The sequence below is a fragment of the Pteronotus mesoamericanus genome, unplaced genomic scaffold (genome assembly GCF_021234165.1).
Source record: "Pteronotus mesoamericanus isolate MK-2021 breed Mesoamerican mustached bat unplaced genomic scaffold, CSHL_Meso_final scaffold_174, whole genome shotgun sequence".
Lineage (NCBI taxonomy): Eukaryota > Metazoa > Chordata > Mammalia > Chiroptera > Mormoopidae > Pteronotus > Pteronotus mesoamericanus.
This window is the reverse complement of record NW_026555309.1, coordinates 11,622,160-11,647,506: the sequence shown is the minus strand read 5'-3', so window position 1 is coordinate 11,647,506 and position 25,347 is coordinate 11,622,160. Positions and strand designations below refer to the sequence as shown.

Here is a 25,347-nt window from a genome sequence, read left to right as displayed (position 1 = left end):
ACTTTTTTCCATTGCTCAAGAGTTTCTGAACTCGATTTTGATGCCTTTTAGAGCTTCTGCCATTTTTTGGTTTATTTGTTTCACCTCTTCCACACTAGAAAAGTGTTTTACTTTCAAGACATTTTTTCACCCAGGGAAATAAAGAAAAGTTGCTCGGGGTGAGATCGGGTGAATAGGGAGGGTGGGGCATGGAGGTCATGCTGTTTTTGGTCAAAAACTGCTGAACACTCCGTGCGGTGTGGGCAGGTGCGCTCATAAATCACCCATCATGAAATGGGAAAACGTGTTGAAAAGAGTCTTCAAAAAAAAATTTCACTAAAGCCAAACACAGCTTCTCACAACAATGCCAGCTGGTACACTGCTACAGAAGGGTTCCTAGAACACTCACCTAGCAGGGGAAGCCTGTAGTAGGAAGGGCCCGCCCTCCAGAAGGTAATTCCCACCCTCATGTTTATATATGTGTTTATAGAGTCTCTAGGTTCCTTAAAGGCAGGGGCAGACCTGTTCACTGTTATGCCCTCAGAATCCTCCAGAAGGTTTGGCAGCAATTAAGCAGTCAACAAATACTTGTTGAACGAATGTTCCTTATTACTAAGCACATAATACAGTTGACTAACTGCAAGGGAAAAGAATCATTAATTTTATTTATGAAGTATTACCAGATTTAATACATAACTAAAGCCCATGTCCAAAGATTTGAAAATCATCATTTTGCAGACCAACTGATATAGTAGCCATAGGCTGTCCATGCAGAGAGCACCTGCCCTCAGCATCGCTGATGATTTGAATTTGATCTGTAGTAACTGATCTGCACTTGTCCTGAACTAGTAACTGTCAAACTTAATAGTACAATATTTAGCAATGATGAAGCAGCTTCCACCGGTCCAAGAAACAGCTCAATGATATAAAGATCAAGAAGTTAGTATACTTAGGTTTAGTATCCTTACATGATGGTAAGGCATTATGATTGGCCCTAAATAATAATAAATTATATATATTTTTATACATTAAAAGTATATATGTGAATATTGCAATGCCCATTGTGGTTCAGTTGGTTGGAGAATTGTCTGTAAACCAAAAGGTTGCCAGTTTGATCTCTGGTCAGGGTACATACCGAGGTTGCAGGTTCAATTTCTGGTTTGGGCAAGTACAGGAGGCAAGCAAACAATGTTTCTCTCTCTCATTAATGTTTCCTTCTCTCTCTGCCCCCCATCTCTCTCTCTAAAAACAATGAAAAAATATCCTTAGGTGATAAAGTAAATATATATAAAATATATATGAAAGGTATGTATGTAAAAGAACACATATCATACTGTATATCCACCGTTGCATTGTTAATTTATTCAAGAAATATTATTAAGTGATTGTGTCTAGAAATTTGCCAGATACTATGCTTGCCAGCAGTTCACCATCTCCTGTGATTTGCAGACCTATGGTCAGATGACTATAGTGAGGGCCGCGCTCCTCAGAGGGGGAGGGGCGCCTGATCAGGACTGAGGTGACTGAGGATGGAGAATGGTTTCTACACAATGACAACACTTAGAGTCTTGAAAACTCTAAGAGGTAGGAAAACTTTGGGTGGCAAGCCAGGAAGGAAGAGAGAGCAAGAATTATTCAGCTGTAGCAAAGACATCCCTAATCCCAGGAGAGGGAGAGAGAGAGAGAGGGGTGGGGGGGGAGAGAGAGAGAGAGAGAGTGTGTGTGTGTGTGTGTGTGTGTGTGTTAATGAGGGGCTTGTGCGAAGTGCACAGTGGTGAAGCTAAGGGACCCCCAGAGAGATGATAAAGGACCTTTGGTACGCAGTTCAGGAGTTGCGATTCAGTCCCGCAGGAGATGAGTGACCTGAAGGCTTATAAAGGAGAGAGGGATGTGATTGTGTCTGTTTCAGAAGTGTACTTGGATGGTATTTTGAAACTGTATTTAAGGGGTGGTGAGAAGCCTCCAGGTGAGAATTAGGACATTTTTTATCTGAAATATCATTTCTTTCAGCATAAATTTATATATGGTACTTGCCTTCAGAAGAAGTAGGGAATAAATATTTAAAATACAGGTAAGAATGCTGGTGAAGAGGAGGATTTTGCACTCAGGCTATTCTGGGCTATAAAATCAAAATTCAGCTGTTTACTTACCATGTAACTGACATGGGACTTTTGTGAGGCAACAGGGCAGGGGATTGGGAGAGGGCTCTGAAGTCAGACTGTTAGTTCTGCCACTTACCAGTTAATGTGACGCTGACTAATTACATAACAGTCCCCACCTACAGGGCTGCGAGGATGGGTACATGAGTTGGAAACTCACTTAGGACAGTGTGTGACTCCCAGGAAGTTTTTAATATCCATTGGCTATTAATATCATCATCATCATCTCTGATCTCTGAACCTCTGCTTTCTCCACTGCAAAATGGGGGTTGTACTTTTATCACAGGATAATAGGTTAAATACTATGCTTAGTATTTTAGATAGATTAATATGACAATCTATCTAAAATACTAAGCATAGTCATTAGCATCTATTACCTGCTCAATACATAGCAGCTATTAAGTAGTAATAAATGTTATGTAGTGAATAAAAATATATTCACTAGGACTGGCTATTGTAGTGTCTTCATGGGAGAAGAGGATATTTCCTCCTCCTTTGAAAGTCCTTCTGTCACCTCCAGGCCTTTGTAGGGATTCTGAACACATCAGGTACCAGTAAGTACTTGCTTCGTCAGTACACGATGCAGGTAGGGTTTATGTCAGGGTGCTCCTGTGAATTGGTAAAAAAGGGAAGAGATGGGAAGAGGGCATCATCTGAGATGTAAGTTTGGTAGGTTGATTATATTGTAGGCCAGTAAACCATTTTTTCATATATGATTGAGGTTCTGAGTCCAAGCCAGCTCATCTGCTTCCAATCTTGGCGCGCTAGTTTATTTTACCATCTGCTAATTTGCAACATACACTGATACACTTTTATTTGATGCCCTGGTATTCTGGGACTTTCCTGTTGCTGTGCCTTTCATTGATTGTTCCAGTCTCCATCTGAGGAATGATGAAGGGTGATAAAATCCTAATCAGAAAACTTTTATCTTTCCAATGGTTTCCTAAAAGGTATGGTAATCAAAGAAATTTGAAACTAGCCATGTGACCTTCAGCTAGTTTTTAAACATCTTTCAGGTACAGTTTCCTCATCTTCAAAATGTGGCAATTAACCTTAAATATCTCATAAAATTGCCATGAGGAATAAACCAGTTATCGCTTAGAAAGTGCTTACCACAATGCCTGGCATGCAGTAGGTGCTCAATAAATGTAAATGACTTTTAAAATTCTTACTCTAACATGGTAAAATTTTGCTTAAATATTGCTTATGTCAAAAAATGAGAATGTTATATTGCTAACTTAGTTCTTAAAATCGGAACAATCTTTTTATACAGTTGGGCTCTGCTTCCATTATTATAACAGCCTAAAAATATTTAGATCCCACTTTGGAATTTAAATGTGGGCATCTATTAAAAGCCATTCAATGACACATTTAAGATTTATGCACTTAACGACATACAAATTTTACTTACAGGAAAAAAGTACCATAAACAAATAAGAATTCTAGTTAATTATATGAATACTGAAGTGTTTAGGAGAAGTGGATTATATCTGTAATTTTGAAATGCATGAAAAATAAGATGGTTCTACCAAAAGTAAATGTGGAAAAGGAAATGGATAGCAGGTTTATAGATATTCACCATATAATTCTTTTAGCTTTTATCTATTTAGGAAAACTTTTATAATAAAATACTGGTAAAAAAGTGAACCTAAAATATTTAATGTGTCCTAGGAAAGAAACATTTATTTAGTTTTTATTGTATGCAAGGAATCTACCAGTTTCTAGTAGATATACAAAGAAGTATGTGACACTACTCCTACCTTAAGGAGTTCACAGTCGGGCTGGAAGAGAGAAGGTTGTTTAAAAATTTGGTAAAAACCAAAAGGTCATAGTATGTCAGTTAAATTATGAAGATGAGGGTTTTCAATCTCTAGCTTTCAGATCCCCAGGAGGTGCAGAACTAGTGCCGAAGGTCATCAAATTCTTTCGTGCAAGATCTTTGTAAGATGAGGAAATTAATAGGCCACATATCAACTTAACTCTTCTTCACATGCGGATGTTCTGTTTGTTGTTTTGAAAATATGGATTTTCTTGTCTGAAAATTTGCAGTAGGCTTTTGCCATTATGCTCTTTCTCAATCAACAGATTAAAAATAGGCTTTCATTTGGTTCTGAAATATTTTGGTATTAGAAGAGGGCTTCATTCTCAAGAAGGTTAGAAGCCACTGATCCAAACAAAAGTGCTCTCAGAGTTCAGAAAAAAGAGCTCTTCAGCTCCCTGAGGTCTGGCCAGGCTTCAAGAAGGAGATGGAATCTGAGCTGAGTGTTGGGAAATGGGTAGAATTTGAATAGGTTGAGAAGAGAAGGAATGCATTCTAAATGAAGGAGCAGTAGGAACAAAGGTAGGATAGTTCTGGAGACTGTGAAGAGACCAGTTATAGCTGAAGTAGATAAGGTTGGAAGGATCAGCTGGAGCCAAACTGGGGAGGACCCTGAATAGGAGGCTAAGGAATTTGGATTTCATCCTGGAGCCAGTAGAGAAGCCACTGAATATTTTGAGCAAGGGATTGATATGGTGAAAGTATTTTAGGTATTAATCTGGCAGCAATTTCTAAAGTAGATTGGATTGGGGGAGAGATGAGCAACATGGGGCCTCATGTAATCTACCCAGATTTTATGTGTTAGGAACCTGAGCTAGTGTGGCAAGAATGAGTATTGCAGAAAGGTAAAGTGCGCTTGCATGAGGTATTTCAAAGGAGCAGCCATCATTTACCATGTATCATTTCTTTTACAAAAAAAATTCAACAAGTCTACTCCTCTGCAATCAATCATTGCATAATGCTCCTCCAATATGCTACACTTGCTGGGAATAACAAGTTTTGAAATTGACTAACATTTTTCGTTGCCATATATACCCTTAAATTCAAGTTTGGTTTATATGTGTTGATTTGGTTTTCATAAGGTTGTACCAGGTGTACTATTTTAAAGAGCTAATATTTTTCTACTCGCTTAAGAAAAAAGAGGAAGGCTTGAAGTTTAAAATTTGGGAGAGAGAACAATAACATGCCAGACTATAGAACCAATCTAAACATAAATGGATACCTTGTTTTTCAAATGGGAACTGATCAAAGAAAAAAACATTTGGTTTATGGGTGTGTGTGTGTACACACACACACACACACAACGCACACGCACACACACACACAGTTGTCAAGTGTGTGCGTGTGTATAGGCTTGTATATGTGTATATATATAGTTGTCAAGTCTATATATATATATATATAAAGTTTTAGCTACAGAAGATATAGTGAAATGGCTTATATTTAATTTTATATTTTAAAAATAAGATATAAATATAGAAATTTAGGAATATTGTTGTTTTCTACTTTCATATTTCATATGATCATTTTATCCATTCTCTTCACATATGCCTTTGGTATCCTTTGCCTCTTTTTGAATCATTTGACAGTTTTTAAAAAACATCCATTTCCATTTCTGCCTCATGGTTTGGGAAAGAGTACTCATTAAATCTGTCTGTGATATTGAAATTGAGTCCAACTATAACATAGCATTACAATGGCTGTGTTTTTCTTTTGTCTTAGAAATTTATATTTGTTATCTGTACAGCATAATCATATGCAGTAGAGCTTTTTAATTGGTTCTTTTGGGGTTTATTTCTAGCAATATTTAATAATTGCATTTGGGTGGTCATGCAGGGTTCTCTCTAAACATATAGAAATTTCAATGATTGATTTTTACTTTATGATAATGTGTCTTTTCCAAAGAGTACTTTTTTCAAAGTAGTAGGCATGTGTTATGCCTTACATGTGAGAGGCTTTACAAGAACCTGAATGTAAATTGAATGAGTGATAATTTGAGAGGAAGAAAACATTATTTTATGTTTGAACATACACAATTTTCTATTTTAAATTTTGCTTTTCAATTGTAGTTTGCATCCAACATTATTTTGTATTAGTTCCAGGTGTACAACTTAGGGGTTAGACAATCAAATATATACTTTACAAAGTGGTCCCCCCAGTATTTCAAGTAGCCACCTGGCACCATACACAGTTATTACAATATTATTGACTATATTCCCTATGCAGTAATTTACATCCCCATGACTGTTTTGTAGCACCAATTTGTACTTCTTAATCCCTTCACCTTTTTCACCCAGCCTCCCAAGCTTCCTCCCTTCTGGCAACCATCAGTCTGTTCTCTATCTATGAGTCTGTTTCTATTTTGTTTATTTGGTTCTTTAGATTCCACATATAAGTGAGAACATATGGATTTTGTCTTTCTCTATCAGACTTATTTCACTTAGCATAATACCCTCTAGGGCCATCCATGCTGTCAGAAATAGTAAAATTTATTCTTTTTATGGCCAAGTAATACTTCATTGTATATATGTGTACCACAGTTTTTTTTATTCACTTGTGTATTGATGTGCACTGGTCTTGCTTCCACATCTTGGTTATTGTAAATAACACTGCAGAGAACAAAAGGGTGCATATATTTTTTTGAGTTACTGTTTTGGGTTTCTTCAGATCTATATGCAGAAATAGAATTGCTGGGTCATAAGACCGTTTCATTTTTAATATTTTGAGGACCCACTGTATTGTTTTTTTATAGTGGCTGCATCAATCTACATTCCCACCATCAGTGCATGAGGGCTTCATTTTCTCCACATCCTCGCCAACACTTGCTGTTTGTTGATTTATTGATGATAGCCATTCTGACAGGTGTGAGGTGGTATCTCATTGTGTTTTTAATTTGCATTTCTCTAATGATTTTTACATTGAGCATGTACAATTTTTAATTGCCCTATGCAATGTATCCAAGGGTACAAAGTCAGCTGTAAACTGTCTTCTTAAGTCAATTGTACATTTCACCTTTATCTCTTTCCTCAGTGAATATTGAGTTCCAACTGTCTGTTAAACCTTGTAGATAAAATAGAACATATCCTGTAGGCATAAAAAAAGATGATGTTTCTCCCATGAAGACATTTATAACATATTAAAATGGATAATACTACAAATTGTAAAATGAGGTAGAACAGCATATATGTTCTACAGGAGATACAAGTGCAGACTTAGTAGCTCAAGGAAAAGAAAAATCACCCTTGAGTAGTAGATTAGGTAGGACTTAAAAAAGCAGGTGGGACTTTGGTTGAACTTTAAAGGAACCGTAGGATTTAGTCAGATAGAAATTTTTTAGAATATTTAGTGCCAGAAGGAAAGGCAGTAGCAATACTGCGGATTTGAAAAAGCACTTAAATATCATGGTAGGCCAGTTTGGTTTAAATGTTCATTATATATAAGGACAAGTGGTTCTTTGTAAAGTGGGGATAATAGTGTCACACAGGAAATGTAGGACAATTAGATGTGATGGTATATTTTATTATGCTCTTGCATTCTTATAAGTTACTAGTTGTTATATGGTGTGTGATGGAAGACTTGGAAAATAAAACAAACAAAAAGAAGAGGAAAAGGTTGGTGTTAGAGAGCTGTAAATACATGATTAAGGAATGGTAAGTTACTAAATAGAGAGCCTGCTAAAGACCTTGGAGCCAGGAGTGACTCAAATCTGAGCTCTGGAAAGATAAACACCTCTGCTTGAAGTAGAGAGAGTAGTGGCTGAAAGGCAAATCTGACAACTTTAAAGAGAAGAGATATAAGGTAATTAAGATAGTGGCTGTGATGTTAGAAAGAAGATTCTTGTGAGAGATTAGGGTAATAGAAACTATAGACTTAACAATAGGATGTGAAGAAAGAGAAGCAGGGATAAATCAGGGTGGAAAGAAAACTATCAGTCTAGGCGGTATGGCCATTACAGAGGGATAAAATGATGGATTATGTGTTTGAGCAGGTTGAGTTTGATCCTGGTCCAGGCAAGGGCATTGCATCACTGGTATATGGGGATTGGTCCCTATGAAAAAGGTGTGCATGTAGATAGAGATTTGGAAGTCAGCTCCAGGAGGGTGATTTTTAAGAGTTTGTGGCAAGGAAAGAAATGATTGTGAGAGAAAATTCAAACAGATAAGAGGGAGGTAGAATTACAGAACTACAGAGAAAAGAAGAAAATCCAGAGAAATAGATGTATAAGGAAAATGAAATGTTATAGTGTTGTGTTGATCTACAATAATATACGAGTCAGAGAAAGGCCCATTGTACAGAAGAAAAAAGGAAATCAGGATTGAGAAATGTTTGAATTGAGGAATGAGGAATGGCCTTTTAGTAAAATAGTAACTATAAAGGAATGATGCAAAGTATTAGAGAGTAGGTAAGAATTTGAAATGCATTTTCAGGAAACTTGGTGATGAAGGAAGGGAGAGAAGTATCATGGTGGAGAGAAGATTTTTAAAAATCAGGAGAGGACTGTCTGTTTTTGTAGGTAGAAGGGAAGTAGCCTCTCGAGAAGGGATGATCAAGGATGTCGAGAGACTGAATAACAAAGTAATGAGTATTGTTGCGAAGCGGTGTGGATGTGGCAGCAAGAGTCACGGTGTAAAGGTTGGCTCTGCTAATAGAAAAGCAGCCTCCACTGAGATTAACCAGTGGAAAACCAAGAATTGTTGCAGGAGGATAACGGAAAGATTTAATACATCTTCGATCTTCTTCACAAAATAGTCGGTGATGGCAAATAAGGTGTGTGGTGCAGGGGCTTGAGGAAGGAGGAGAAGACTCAGTGGAAACTGTTTGAGGCACCAGAAATGGAAAAGGGTGACTGTCAAGCAACAGGATGACTCACAAGAATATAGAAGCATGAACTTTAGTCAGGTGGGTCAGCATGTGAATCGTGGCCTCTTCTCTCATGTTCAACTGTCTAGAACAGGAGGGGACAGCCAGAGACTGCCAGCCCTGGGATGGTAACTTGGCAAAACAGGTGCTTGGAAAAGTGAGACAACACAGGATTCTGGGGGGGGTGGGGGGGAGTGGGGGCGCTCTGGTTGCAAGCTGGGCTGGTGCAGCGGGAGTGGAAAAATGCAGAAGGGTTTGGAAAGACAGGATGTTCTGATGAGAAAGTCTGACCGACGTGAACAGTGAAAAAGGTGAAAGGTGACATTTCTTGGCAGTGATGCAGTTCTAGATGGTAGTGTTATTGGACTATTTCATAATCAAAGTGGAATGAAGGTACATTGCATTGAGACAGAAGATATGAAGGAATCATAAAGAATAGCAGAGAGACGGTGAACTGAGTTTTTGAAGTCCTTGAGTGTTATAGCCAGAAACAAAATAGAGAGGAAGACCAAGCATGTGCCAAAAGAGACGAGTGATACTGTTAAAGTTTGAAGAAAAGTTGTGAATGAGGTTAATACCGCTTGGGGAGGAATTGCTGTTCCCCCAGGTCAGTGCATCTTGGGCGAACTCTTCCTAACAACGAAGCTCCCAGTCCAGCAGACAGAGCTGCCCTTTGGGGGTGAACTTGCTTTAACTGTTCTCTTGATACACGGTGAGAAATAACTAATCACATGGACTGGATATTTGTCTCCTCTGACCAGCCTATCGTCTTCCTGAAGACTATGTATATGACTACAACATCCAAAGTATAACCAGAAGTTGCTTTGTGAGCACAGTCATGGTGTGATGGGTTAGCTGGACGATATTTGTAGCTATTGTCACCTGCTTCTGTGGTCTGATAGGTCTGTCCTTATTTAAGTTTATGGTGAAGGAAGACAGGTGTCTGTCTTCATGGACCAGCTACAGAATACTCACCTTCAACAATGCTAGAGAGAGATGCCCACATTTTCTCCGGGAATCCTCAATCACGATTAACCTGCTAGCCATTACTGCAGAAAGAGTGTGTACTGATTGTAAAGACCAGGGTCTTTAGACCTTGTCTTGTTTAGACCTGGTTCAGTCCTGCTTTTCTGAGTGACATCCATGTTGCCTTGATTTCAGATTGGCTCTCCTGAGTCAATGGCCTCATAGTTGGTCTTATCTAAGTCCCTTAACTTTAGATTCTTTTAATTTGCTTTGTAAAAGTAAGCTTAACACTAATGTGAATGTCCTAATAGATTTTGTCCCAGGAGAAACACTTTGATTTCTCATAATTAAAGAGACACTCGAATGACAGAGTAACTGTAAGAGCATGGCCTCTGGACCAGGTACAGTGCTGACTGACTTAGAAGCATTTATCTTTTTTATCCTCCCATGAGTATATTATACCCACTTACAGGGGAGGAGGCTGAGACATGCAGAAGTTGAATAACTTTTCCAGATTTGCACCATTAATAAGAAATCTAGGTTGAAATTCAGATGATACCTAATTCCAAAGCTGATGCTTTGCACTTTTTATTCAGTACTTTTTTCCTGGGACATACTCCCCAGGAGAAGCCTTCAGTATAGCAGAAATAGAATACCTGTGCTACTGATGATGATGATAAATATAGTCTCAGTTTCTACTTCAGACCAGGTACCTCACATAAAATTTTATGATGATTACATTGCTGTAATATAGGTTCCGTTTTAAAAATTTTATACATGAAATAATTAAGGTTGAAGAGATCAAATAGTTTTCAGAAAGTCTTAAGGAACCTGATTCTCTGCCAAACCAAAGTGCAAAGACATCGATAGATGAAGTTCTGGCACCTCCGGAGAGTCCAACTGTCCAGTAAGGTTCAGGCCTGGAACGCAGGGCCGAGTGAAGGAGTGGGGGGCCTTTGAGGTATTAAAGGAGCAGAGCAGAATTCCGTAGTGTCAGATGGAATCTTCGGGTGGTAGTGAAAAAATGGACTCTTGAGTTGGGGCAACAGAGAATAAAAAATGCTGTTTTCTAATAGACTAAAGTCATGTAACGAAGAAGAAACAATCCTGTAGTTATTTAGAGGAGAGCAAATCATTCATAGATTTTTTTTTTCTTTTCAGATAGATGGCTTAGATGGGATAATTGTTCACAGATGTGACAGTAGCTTAAATCTCTAAAGAAAAAAAATCAGTTTGTGGTGTTTTTAAATTCAAAGCCTTGGGGAGGGGCTTTGTCGTATCACCTAAGCGTACTGGGAACCATGGCGGTGCTAGCAGTGGTGTTGAGTAAAGTTTTGGTAGCCGAGGATTATTCTTGTCTTTTTAACTTTCCAGTGAGTGTCTACTTGACAACAGAGCCACAAATGGTCTCTGCTCATTTGGCTTTCATTCAGAAACTCGTTTACATCACAATAAGTCATCGGTCTCTTTAGCATCAGGTCCCTGGTGATTAAGTATTCTCTTACAGTACCTGATAACATCATGACTATCCTGGTAGTTACTGTATGTACATCCTCTTCTCTTCAACAGTGAGCCTTTTAAAAATTGGATTCATTAGGAAAAGGGAGTCTTTATTCCCAGTGTGTAGATGGGTATATTTGAACAATGGAAAAAAAAAAGGCAACGCACTTGGAGCCTAAAAGGAAAAGTATCCTTTTCCTTTCCTTCCTATTCTTTCTGCCTATTTTTAAAGGAATTTCAAGTATAATTGAATGTGCCTCTTGGGAATGAAAGCTACATTTGTTTAAGCCAATCGTATCAGCATAGCGGGGGTAGGTTTGAGGGGACAGGAGTAGCAGTTTTGATATAGTCTGGCTTTCACTGGGTAATTTTATGGTCCAGTCTACAGAATCGTAGGCCTTAGGTTTGGCAAACACTTAGAAGTAATCTGGGCTAACATCCCACGCCATGGAAAATTGGTTCTTCACCATCTTTCCAAGACAGCTCAGCGTCTGCCTGAGATCTGGCCTGCACGTCCACTGGCCTGGAAGCGTGAGCGCGCTAGCACGGCCAGGAATGTCCTACATGCTGTGTGACTGATGGAGGAGTATGTGATTAGTGGCTCTAGGTCTGTTCGGCATAAACAGATGGAGCTGGTTATAATCATGCCTCATAAAGACAGCGGTGTGGCACCTCAGTCGCCTTGCTCTGTTGTAGAATAGCTCTAATTATTGGGAAATACTACTCATCGCCATTTCTTCAAGCCTTGGAACCAAAAACATCTAAAATTAAATCCCATTTCTGCCCCTTCCTCTGTGACTTTGGGCAAATTCCTAACCCCTCTGGTTTCCATTTTTTGCATGTGAAACAAGAAGATGATATTTAACTAGGGAGTTTGTGAGTTGTGCTCTGAGACCTACTTAGTGTAGAATTGTTTGAAAGGATTAATCATAACATCAGTAAAGAACTGACACTGAGTAGGCACTTTATAAGACCTGTACCCTGTGGGCCTAAGCCTAAGCTTTTGCTAGGCATGTGGTATATGATTCTGATCATACATGACACTGGATGACTGAGAAAGGGTGGGGGTGTGCATGCGTGCGTGCTTGCACACATGTGCACCTATCCTTGAGCACTATGAAAACACTCAGAATTCCAATAGTCATCTGTCCAGTACAGGTGAAACCGAACTATTGCTTTATGTGTACGTTGTATGAGTGTATATATTAGCAGCTTGTGAGTCTTTTTAAAGAGGGTAAGACAGGATGTGGACAAGTGAGTAGGAAACTTAGGAACTGTGCACCAGCCGGGGCGGACCTGCTTCCCTAAATCTATGGCCGCATGGTGGTTGCAAAGAGCAAGATCATTAGGCTGCCTGGAGGCGTGAAGAGAGAAGGGAAATACAGGCTTATGTCAGAATTTATTAGCATCAACTAAGAATTCTAACCCAAAACAAGTGGTGGAAAATGAAAACTTCAGTTACACTATTGTTTGGTCTACATTAAAACAAGCAGTTGAGAGTGATTCCTATTAGTCTCACTGGTTTTATTTTTCAACTCTGTTTAGAAACAGTCTAAATAATTAATTTTTTGAAAGGGACTATCTGTTGCAACTATTTATAATGCCTATTTTAAAACTACTCAGTATGCATTAGTAAAAATTTTAAAGGCCCAGAGGGGTGAATTAGTCCTTTGCCTGGTGTTTATAAGAGATTGGCAATGTTGAGAGAATGAAAAGCTCCGTTTTCTCCATCATCCTTTCCCATTTCCAAATGTATTTATTTTGTGAGGGAAGCCTCCCCTATTATTCTTTCGTTAGTGCTTTCATTTTGGAAATCACATAATTGCCTTTTAGGTAGCCACTAAGATGTTGTTGCACTCTTTCTGAAAGCCTATTAATGGGGGGATGTATAACTTCCGTAAAGTAGGCCAGGCAAATTCTGATATCACACTTCATTATGTTACACGTTCTTCACTAGTAGTTTCTAGGGAAGATACTAATGCTGTCTTCATTTTAAAATAATCTAAAACTAGGGAGAATGGCTAATGTTTGGCCGATCTGTTCGATAGGAGTGCAATAATTCTGTCACTGTCTCAATAGAGTGGGATGCTCAGAGAACCTATGGCATAACTTTCAAGGTTTTTATTTTACAGCCCCAAGGGACTTTCTCAGAGATCACATGTTTTCCACAAACTTGACTGCTATCAGTATTATTTGGAAATGGAAAGCATTTCTGCTTCATTTACATTTAGTGTGTTTTTTATATTAAATGTACCTTAGATACTGACAAATTGGCTGTCAGATATGGCTGGGTGGTAATAATAATCCATTAAATTGAGCACTCTGTCTTTCAGCCATGCTGGATGGCTGAGAAAGGGGGGATGTGTGTGTGTGCGCACGCGCGCTCACACACGCGCCCCTATCCTTGAGCACTGTGAAAACCTGCTGGAATTATTTCCCACTTTTTCGAGCCTTTTTATTCTATCATTAGGCATCTTTGCCAAATGGCTACAAATCTGTTGTAATTTCACATCCACGTTATGCAAATTTTGAGATAAGTTTTTTATTAATAAGTGGTTCAGTAAATATATAAGGAAACAACAAATTTAACTACTTTCAGTTTAGAGCATTTCTCTTACAGGGTAACTTGTCACAATAGATTGTTTCCTTAGGGAGAAAATAATTACTGTGCAAATGTTTCTTTAAAAAATTCTGTTAGGAATATTAATCTGAATTATATTTAAATACAAAAGGCTGGTTTTGAAAATAATTCTTTATGTAACTATTTTGAATGTTATATCTTCTCTATAACATCTTTACAGATAACTATTAATTGGATATATGATATATGTTGTTTATTTTTGTAGTTAAAACAGAGCCAATGAGCAGCAGTGAAATAGTTTCAACAACAGCAGACGGGTCTTTAGACAATTTCTCAGGTTCAGGTAAGGAATAAGTATTAGATTTTTACATTAATACAAAACATTATTTTTCCTAGTTTATTTATATATACAAATATGTATATGCATGTGTATATATGCATGGTATGGTATTTACAATATATCATAAATAATACAGGTTTTCTCAGTCACATATTGCAATTCTGATGTTTTTATTTAGTATGATAAAGTGTTTGCTGGAAATGTTGGTATCCTGCAAAGGAAATGAAATCAGAAGGGATTTTCTTCTTTTTCTATCTTCTACAAAACTATCTTTAGTATGTTAATAGCTCCTTCCCCTTCTGTCTCATTTGTATGATTTTCCCGGTCATGCAAATTTCTTGTTGTGTAAATGAATTTCTTGTTTTTAAGTAATATACCCTGAAGTGTTGTTAAGAAGACATCATACCTGCAACTCCAAAAAATGCAAGAGATGAATTTTGTACATACACATACAGAGAGAGGAAAAGAGAATAGAAGATAAAGCTAATGTAATAAAATGTTAGCATTTAGGAAAATTGAGTGAGGGATATTGGAAGTTTTTCCACTTTTCTTGCAACTTTTCTGCAATCATAAAATTGTGTCAAAAAGAAAAATTGAAAAATGAGAGCCATCAGTGGATTTGGCCTGGGCAGTTCCTGTGGATGGGTGGGCTGTACCCATGGCCCGCATGCCCCATTTCTGTCGCCAGCAGAGTTTGTGGCAGACAGTATGTGCTCATAAAGTTTACTGAATGGGTGGTGGTTTAATGAATAAGAGGAGAAAGTGAACACAAGAAAGAGAAAAATGTCTTTCAAGTACATGTGGAGAAAGGAGGAGAGGAGGTCGTCATTAGAAAGAAGGATATGGGGTTGAGAATGCTATTAAGAAGTTCACGGGGGTTTTGCCACCAACACAAACTCCAGAGGTAGAGGTTCAAGATATAGGCAAAACAGGGATAGCTGGAGAGAAGTTCCTGAGGTGACCTCAGTGGCTCAAACCCCAAACTGAAGTGAACAGCCTAGAAAAGGAATAACTGTTCCATGGGAACATCAGGGAAAATGGAATGGAGAGTACAGAGATGAGATTGAAGTGAAGGAGGAGGCAATACATTGAGGGAACTGCTGCCTGATTTCTAGTAAAAGCCGAGTTCTTACAATAGGCTGCAAGTCCCATCAGGCCTTATTGCCTGCCTGCCTTGCTTTGTGCTATTCCTCCAACAGTCCAGAGGGTGTGGGAAGGTGACAGACATGCTTCCAATCAGGGCCTTTGCGGTGGCAGCCTCTCTGCCTGGATTGACCCCCTTGACACCTTTAAATCTGTAGTTAAATCTCACCTCAGTGAGGCCCACCCTGACCGTTCTAGTCTATGTTGGAAAACTCTCACTACAGACTTCCAGTCTCTTTAACATGATGAATTTCCCCCACCACACCCAGTAACATTTAGACTCTCGCCAGCTACGAGGTCCAGCCATGCACTATGAAAAACAGGGACATTTACTGAAGAAGATACAAGATACAAGAAACATTGTACATAGGCCAATGATGCTTCAGTCCCCTTCAAAGTAAGCACCCTGGGACCTCACACAGTTCTCCCAATTGCCATCAGTAGCCCCGTTGCACTTTCCTGAATCAAATGGATGGTCTGAAATCTCTTCCCTTTCAAAGGTGATTTTAGTTTCAGGAAAAACTGAAATTGCAGGGTGCCAAATTGTGTAGCAGGGCTATAAGGGGGCTGGGTGATTTGATGTCTCACAAAAAACTCTTCATAAGATATGATACATGAGTGAGAGTGTTGTCGTGATGAAGCTGCCAATCACCAGTTACTGGACCTCCTGAATCATCCGAATAGTTTCAAAGCTTAACACAAAATTTGATGCAGATTCATTACTCTACTCACTCATTTGAATGCAATAGCTACACAGTACAAATTCTTGCTCAGTGGCATGTGTACATCTACCAGCCCCACTGACCACTACAGTGAAGTTGTCATTGTTCATGCATGCTCACAGTCTACTCTCCTTGGCTGCCAGGTTACATCAGTGTCACGCAAGCCATTTTCATTTTATTAACAATGGCTAGCTGTTTTCTGGACAGACCTTGTATATCATTTCCCTGTGTATTAGGTTTATGTTGTTCTCTCACCCCCACCAGAAGGTAAGCTTGCCAGGGTAGGGATTTTGCCTTGTTTCATTCATTTGTATCCCCAACACCTGGAAAGTACCTGACGCTTAAATATTTGCTAAGAGAAATAGTGAATGAATGCATGCATGCATGCATGCTTCTACTTTTTCCTCTCACTCAAAATGAGAGTAATAGGCTTGTGAGCTTGAAGAGATGGAGACGATCAAAATAAATGCTGCAGCCCTGCCCACTGTGGCTCATTTGGAGCATCATCCTATAACAAAAAGGTTGCATGTCAGGCATGTAGAGGAGGCAGCCAATTGATGTTTCTCTCTCACATTGATGTTTCTCTCTCTCCCTCCTTTTCTCCCTTCCTTTCTCCCTAAAAACAATGAAAAAAATGTCCTTGGATGAGAATAAAAAAAATTACAAGGAAATAAATGCTGTGAGCACTTGGGAAGCACAAGGCTGCTTGGGAACATAAAGGGGGGTTGACAGTAGAGACAAAGGTCCAAACAAAGATGAAACTAATGAGCGTAGACTCTTTATGGTAGAGTGGTTTTTCTCTGCAAGGCTTAGTTGCTGAGGAAAGACATTTTTCTTGATCCAGGATTGAGGATTTCCAGGTAGAGCATGGAAGAATATGAAGAGAAGAGAATAAAAAAATGTCAGTAGGAGAATGATTTAAAATAATTATTCATGACCCTGGGAGAGGTAGAAAGAACACAGAGGTAGAGATAATAAATTGTAAGAGGATAAGGACATCAGGGACCCTGTATCTCCTGATGAGGTTGGAGAACAGGTGAGATGGGAACACAGAAATGAAAATTCTGGAAAGACAAAATGTTCCTTCCTTAATCTCAAAACCCAGTAAGTCCTTCACCACACGCTTCTGCAGTTCAGTCTCTGCACTCCCTTCCTCAGCCTTTGTCACTACTTTTAAAATTAGTTTCCATTGTCCCTCTTTCTACTAAACTGTGCACTATGAGAAAAGGGATTCTCTTTGTCTTCTTCACACTTTAACAGTCTCAGTGGCCACTGTAGAATCACGTACATACATGATTGTCAGTAAATGTTTCTTAAGTAAACAAATAATTCAGTCATTGCTGTTGTGAAATGAAGGGAAAAAAAAGTCCAGGGTATGGTATTGTGCTTGATGGTTGATATATAAGGCCAAAGATGCGGGACTTGTCAGTAGAGACAGTCAAAATACTAAATTTTTGATAAATGCAAGGCAGTGTTTAGGAGATGGGTCCTCATGGAGGTGTTCAGTCATGGATCTCAGGGAAGGAAGGGTTTTATGGGAGGGCAGAAAAGCAATGGTTTGGAAGAAGCAGCCATGAGGATTTGTTTTCAGGTCTTTGTGGTGCCTGGAATCTGAGAGAATGAGCAGCGTCTGCTTGGAAAAGATATGCAGGGGAAGTATGGGCCTTAGAGAAAGGTGCAGGGAGAGTTTGGTGACAAGAGTGAAGTCGCAGAGGATCTTGTTTCCCATAGATTGGTTCTCTGTGTTGGACACAGAGGAAAGGATAGGGTAAGCTGGGGGGCTGGATAAAGGCGTAGGAAGCTTGGAGCACCGTGAGGATGGACATTCTTTTCATGCTCTTTATCTCTCTTTTGTCTTTCCTTTCCTTCTCTTTTTTCCCCCTTCACTTCCCTCTTCCCCTCTCTCCCTTCCTTGAGTGAAAATGCAAAAACCATGGCATGCTGGAGTGGCTGTGAGCAGGACTTGGGGTCTATACACAAAAGAGGAGACTTTTGAAAGAAGCCTCCAAGCACTTAAGTCCGAGATGGCCTTTGCCTCTGTGGTCAGCCCTCAAATTTTCTTTGCCATAATGGCTTAAAAATTTACATCCTGACTATTATGAGTGACTTGAGGAAAGAGCTAGGACAAAGAAGAAACAGAGACATTCTGACATTGGTAATAGCTCTCTCTACCTCTTGCCTTCAAGGAACTGTAGCATTTTAAAGTGTTAAGAAGACAGGAGCCTCATTCTTCCAGAAATATCACCAGATATCCTGGTGTGGGGACCTGAAAAAGAGGCATTGGTTTTCTAAGGCATGTGACTGAATTAAAAATCGCAAGTTTGCTTATTAGATTTTTAAAATATAATGACATTTTGGTTATTTATTATTTACCATTGAAAAGCAATGTTTTAATGATTTAAATGTTAAGAACAATTGGGGTTGAAAATAATGTGTTTTTAGGGATTGCAAAATGTCTTCGCCTGCTGCTTCTGGCATTCCCATAAAGCCTAAATGTGTTATTAATTTGTCTTTTAAAATAGCCAACTGATGATATTAATCATACAAAGTTGATGTCTGGTGGTATTTGGAACCTGGAAATAGAAACAGGAATGCTTCTAGAGGAAAAAAAGATACCATGTGTGGTGAATACAGTTTTTAAAATTTTTTAAAATTGTTTAAAAAAAAAGTAACTTTTGGGTCTGATTCCTCCATTCAACAATTATGTATTGAGCACCTATTATATGCCAGGTAATGTTCTAGGCAGTGGAATATAGCAGTGAAAAAAAAGTAGACAAGGTCCCTGGCCTCAGGGGGCTTCCTTTCCTGTGGGAGAGACAGTGATTAGGTAAGTGGTAATGTAAGAAAATAGCAAAAAGCACTGTGAGGGAAATAAAAGCAGATCAAAAAAATATAGTGAAGAGCAGATGGAGGTCACTTAGAGGGAAGGCCCCTCTGGGAAGATGGCATCTGAGCACAAATCTTAGTCAAGTTAGGGAATAAGTTTGGGTTCATCTAAATGTAGTGGGAAGGTAAAAACAGGGCTTGGAGAGAAGGGAAGGGGGTGCAGTATGGTTGCCACATGATCTAATTTATGTTTTTAAGAGATACTATTTGTTGTGTGGAAAATTCTCTATGGGACAAGAGGAGGCAGGCAGTAATAGAAGCAGGGAGATTAGCCATCCCTGGTTCTGAAGAAAGAGATTGTGTTAGCCCGCATCCTTCTTAGAAGAGCCACCAAGTCAGGATTAAATGTGCCTGGATTCTGTTAGGGAAAAAGAATGGGGAGAAAGGGAAGGGAGGGGAGGAGGGGGAGTGTCCAGATTGCCATCCTCTGGTGGCTGCAGTTTTAGTGATCAGAGCAGAGTGGAAGACAGGAAGAGAGAAGTTGCCAGATTTAGACTATATTTTGAAGGAAGAGCTGACTTGACTTCTAATAAAAAGGCTATGAGGGAAAAAGAAGAATCAAAAGTTTTAGGCTTTGGACCTAATTGTCTGGCAGAATAATGAGATGGGAGCCTAAGGGAGTAGTGAACCGAGAACTTGCTACTTTTGAGATTTCTGTTGACATTTTCAGTGGATTCTCCAACTTGTGAGTATTTTTTATCTTGGGTTCTCCTCCCCCTTCCTACAGCAAGATTTGGGGAGCTTCTTCAAGCTCCCCAAAGTGATACGTGAGAAGTAGGAAAAATAACAGGACAGTTATAGAAAACAAATGTGCTAAAATAGAGGCGTTAGTTATCCATATGTTCCCAAGTCTCTAGCATGTATAACTTGGAGTTTACTGATGGTAAGGTAGCCATTTTATTTACCTTGACAGATGAGCTGGGACCCTTCTTTTTGCTTTAGGTTATTCTGGTCCCATAAAATTAAAATTCATCTGAATTTCTAGATTATTGTTTAAAAATGTAAAGGTCTTTTAAGCAATTAAAATACTTGAGGCACACTGTGGACGATTTTGACTTCAGGCCACACAGAGATTGCAGGGGTTTGAATTTAGGGAAAGCCAATAAGATACAGCATTAAATACTCAATAATTTTAGGTCCACGTAGTTAGGAAATTAGCAACTAGACACTCAGCATTGTAGGTTCTTATTCACATTTATTTCACAAGAATACTGTTTAATCCAATTATTATTGCCAAAGATCTGAGTCAAGTTTCTTATTCATGTTTATAAGTAAGTTAAAATAATTTAACCATTCTTCAAGTCATTATGGTTTTAAAAAATCTACTTTGTTTACGATCTAAATCTCACATTTTCATTGAACAAATATTGTTTATTGATTACTTACCACATGCCAGGCCCTATCAGGTGCTGAGAGAAAGAATAAGAGGTCCATGGTCCCAGAAGTTAATGGTTAGCGGAGAAACCTAACATCTATAGGCTACATATGCCGACTGCAATGCAATGTGGTAAGTGCTGCATTGCCAGTGTTTATAACATTTCAAGGAAGAACAGAGAAGGAAGCCATTATTCTGAAGAGACGATGATGTTTTAGTCCCAAAGGAGGAGTGTTTGTCAGGCAGAGGAAAGAAGAGCATTACAAGCCAGAGGGTCTGGTATGAAGAACAACCAAGACAGACATGAAAATGCAGGGCACGTATGGGGAGGCTACAGAATACTAAACCCAGAGAAGGGTGGGAGCTTGCAGCATTTTATATACTCTGCCAAGGATTTGGAATTTTTCCTAGGGATAATGTGAGCTCAGTGGAGAGACTGCAAGCTGGAGAATAATGATGAAGAAGAAGTTTCCATTTAAGAGAGATCGCTGTGGGGGTAGTAATGGGAGTCAAAGGGCAATGGCTGGAACTCAGGGACAGAAGCTAGAAGGCTGTTGTACTTATTCAAGTGAGACACACAGAGGACCCTAATCAGGAAGGGAGAGAAGGGATGGAGGATAAAGGAAGCAATAGGCAATTTCTAGATTTGGGATGGGTGACTTGAGAGTCATGAAATAGAAGAGGGGGTGGAAAATGAGGTGATTTTGAGATATCTAGTTTCCAAGTAGGCTGTCAAGAGATTGTTTTGATGAAAAGAGTCAGGCAGAAACACCAGCTTTCTCATTTAGTCGTTTGGAAGTTACTTAATTTCTATTACCCAATGTAAATGGGGGCAAAGAATCCTACTTTTAAGCATTTTGCTGAACAGATGGTGATGTTGTCCATTGAGTAGAATTAAAAATACAGATGAGCAGGCAAATTTGGGACAACGATAGTGTTTATCTGGGTATTTGAGATAATAAACATTACTACACAAACACGGTATTATGAACTTTATGTTGATTATTTCATTTAGTCTTCACAACACTCCTACAGATAGTATTATTGCCATGATTTTACATGGGAACATATCAAGGATGAGAGGGAACAAATCACATAAGACCAAGTAGAAGAGCTTGAACTGGAATCTGAGCTGAAATTAAATTCTGATTCCAGAATATGAGGGGAGGCCAAAAAAAAAAAAAAAAAAAAAAAAGCTGGAATTATCTTCTGGAGGGTGGGCCCCTTGTAGTACAGATTTCCCCCCGCTAGGTTTGCGTTCTAGGAACCCATCTCTATCAGTGTACCAACCAGCATTGTTGTAAGAGGCTGCGTTCAGCTTCACTGAATTTTTTTTGAAGACTCTTTCAATATGTTTGCCCATTTCATGATGGGCGATTTATGAGTGCACCTTCCCACAGTGTTCTGAGTGTTCAGCAGTCTTTGACCGAAAATGGCATGACCCCCATGCCCCGCCCTCCCTGTTCACCTGATCTCTCCCCAAGTGATGTTTTTTGTTTCCTGGATGAAAAAAGTCCTCAAAGGAAAACATGTTGCCGATGTGGAAGAGGTGAAACATAAAACGGCAGAAGTTCTAAAAGGCATCAAAACTGACAAATTCAAAAACTGTTTTAAGCAGTGAAAAAAGCATCCTGGTAGGTGTACTGCATCAAACGGACAGTACTTTGAAGGTGACTGAAGTTTAAACGTGTAAAAATAAATACACAATTTTTTTATAAATAACTTCTGGGTGTTTTGGGTCTCCCCTTGTATGTGTTTAATTACCACAATCTGCAGCCTCTCAAATCTTTTTTTCATGTGTACACATATGTACTATGTGTTTAAGCTAAATCAAAGCTTCATGGGACTTACTATAATCTGTAATAACCCTGATATATCCTATTTTATTATTCTAATTTTTTAAAAAAGTGCTAGAGGCAACCTATTGAACTTATGACCTTTTTATGGGTCCTGACCCGCAATTTGAAGAACACAGGGATAGAACTAGAAAAGAATAAAAGGGATTTCTGGGGTTTCCATCACCAGGTGGCATTCTTTTTTTGTTATTGTTACAGTTTCATTTTTTAAAACTTATATTTAACTATGATTGTGCAGGAAGGATACGACTCCTCCAGCAACTCTGTGGGATAAATCTACTTTGCCCTTGGCTTTTGTTTAGTCTTGGAAAAGGAGAGTAGGAAAGGTGGTAGTCACAGGTGACCTTGGCAAGTGGTAGTCCTTGTGGTCCAAATGTTCTTTCACTAATCCCCCCTTTCTATAAACTGCAATATTTAACTAATTCTCCTAACATTATTTGTGTGTCACCTCCCCACACGTGACAGACAGAATTTGTCTTTGTGTCCGTATCACCTAGTGAACGCCTGGAACAGAGTCGTGACTCAGCATGTGCTAAAACACAGAGGGACACCAGCTGAGTTGGCCTGCCATCTCTTCAGTATGAACTCTGTCTCTGGCAGACCATTGGCCAGATGGTTGAAGTCTGGCAGCTGGAAAGAGGGGTGCCAGTCCCGATCTATCCCGATGTCACTGAATTGGGCCAGCTGGCTTTACCAGAAAGGGGTTATACGTAGACATTGAGATTCTAGTTTGATTCCTCCACTGTTCTCCCAAACACAAGCTTGAAACTTAAGTTTATGAAGCATAAATGTACTGATATGATATCATAAAAAAATACATAAAACTTTGAAAGCATGGAAACTTAGGAAGGGTTTTTTTCTTTCTTATTGAACTTTTTGGGGTGACACTGGTTAACAAAATTTATGGGTTTCAGATACGTCATCTGTATATTGTAATGTGTGTTCACCACCCCAAGTCAAGTCTCCTTCCATCACCATTTATCACCTCTTTACCCTTTTCTATCTCCCCCAACACACCTAAAGGGTTTTAATGTAGGATACAGTTAATAAATAATAGACCCTGTGAAGAGAGGTGAAGAGAGGGATTATTAGTGAAGAAGGAAATAACCATATTACATCTAATGATAATTATACCCAAAGAATATATATCTTAGCCAGGTAAAGGATAGGGAGAGTTTGAGGGGAAAAACATATATATGCATATCTGTATGAGTATAAATACAAGTGTGTGTAGATACATATGTACATAGATAGATAAATAGCCCTTATTTACAGGGAAAGAAGCTGAAAACTACCATCTTAAGGCCAGACATGAGCAAAAATGGGTTTTTCCTTCTTTTATTCAAAATGAACATAAAAGAACATTTGATAGGAGAGGTTAGTGCATTTCTGAGACCTATGAATTAAATGTATGTGATTAAAAAGAAAGAAAATTCTGCTTAAATGCTTAAATAACCCCTGTGAAAAAAACAATGTTCCACTTGGGCACTGAAGTTGAGCACCAATAACTGAAGGCAGAGGAGCTCATACCTCAGCACAAGAAAAAACAGGCTTAGTCTGCAACTTGAGAAGTTTAAGATAGTTATAGGAATGCATTTATTTTTACTAAAAAACATTGCTAAATCAGAGCAGGCAAATGAAGACCTGCCCTATTTCTGCCCACTGGAGAGAAGATTAGACTGTATTTCTTGGTAATCCAGTCTCAGGTGCGTGTTCCCAGTGAACAGAAACAATAGGCCAGGTGACCTTCTGGGCTCTGCCCAGCACTGCAATCCAACTTCACATCTCTGCTTTCAGCATCATTCCAAACAGTAGCTGGGACTCCTTGTACTCTTCAAGTTCTGGCACTGAAAAGCCCAAGACAGCATGCTGACAAGTATTTTAAGAAATTGTGACTATGTTTTCTAAGACTTAATTTAAAATAAGAACCAATTTCCATAGATTTCTTAATATAGTTTAACCTCTATTAGATTGACTGTATGAAATTCCCATTTCTGCAGGTTAGAAAGGTCTTTCTGGTCAACCTATAGTTGGAGCTATATCCCTGCTGGATACATTTTTTTTTTTTTGTCTTGCTTTGATTGTTGTGCATTATTTTTTTTTCTAGCGATTGGGAGCAGTAGCTTCAGCCCAAGACCAACTCATCAGTTCTCCCCACCACAGATCTATCCTTCCAAGTAAGATGTATTTTCTCTTAATAAGCAGCTTTTCTGAGTAGTCTTTTACCTTACTTCTAGTCATGTCTTGTGCCCATGTGTTACATCTTAATTTAAAAACAAGTGCATTTCATAGAGACTTAAATGTATTTATGCAAATTTATTTTGGGCTTCTCCTAGTAGAGACTGAAGTATTTCAGCACTTGGTATCTCATATTCAAACGTTATTCTCTAAGAGACAGACTGTAACTGGAATTTGTGATATGCTTGTGAATCAGTTTCCTTGCATGTTTCCATCTAATGCATGGGCTTTCATTTTCTGTCATTTCTGACAAATAGCAGAGCATACCCACATATTCTCCCTACCCCTTCCTCACAAACTATGGCTGCATATGGGCAAACACAGTTCACCACAGGAATGCAACAAGCGACAGCCTACGCCACCTACCCACAGCCGGGGCAGCCGTACGGAATTTCCTCCTATGGTGAGTAAGTCAGCTATTTCTTTTAGTGATGTCATTATCTAGTAGGCATCCCTGAGTGACATTGAGAGACTGTCATCTTGGGCCACTTTAGAGGGTGCTGTCACCTTTTGTGTCTACATTCTTAATGTGATTGTTTCAAGTGAATATTGTAACTGCTGGCTACTTATCTTGAGGTCAGAGGTGGCAAATAGATGGCATGGATCATATGCCCTCTTGCTCCCATTTTATTCCATTTATATCACAACTCTTAATTTGCCATTTGAGCACTTGGATCTAGAATCCCAAGTATTTGGGTGCATATTTGTGATAAAACTTCTGTGAATAAATTCTTTTGGGGTAAAGATTCATTTCCTATTAATCAGATGCCTGGCTATGATTAGGGAAGTACAAGCAGAATTCAACAAACCCTTGCTCTAAATTTGAGGGTGGTAGCATTATCAAGTTTCAGTATTATCAACCATTAGGAAAAGTGATCTACATATCTAGACTTGGGCTGCACTTTAAAGAGGCAAATCAGGAA

General features: G+C 38.9%; 1 protein-coding gene across 7 annotated transcripts in view; it reads left to right on the top strand.

Moving 5' to 3' along the window:
* EYA1 (EYA transcriptional coactivator and phosphatase 1) overlaps positions 1 to 25,347 on the top strand; it is a 288,702-nt gene that overhangs the window by 151,903 nt on the left and 111,452 nt on the right. For 5 of the 7 annotated variants that reach the window (XM_054590245.1, XM_054590243.1, XM_054590247.1 and 2 more), the window contains 3 exons: positions 14,130 to 14,207; positions 24,294 to 24,363; positions 24,682 to 24,827. In XM_054590245.1, coding sequence (XP_054446220.1) covers positions 14,130 to 14,207; positions 24,294 to 24,363; positions 24,682 to 24,827 — 294 coding nt within the window. The remainder of the gene's footprint in view (positions 1 to 14,129; positions 14,208 to 24,293; positions 24,364 to 24,681; positions 24,828 to 25,347) is intronic. The other 2 variants (XM_054590246.1, XM_054590244.1) reach the window with 1 other exon arrangement.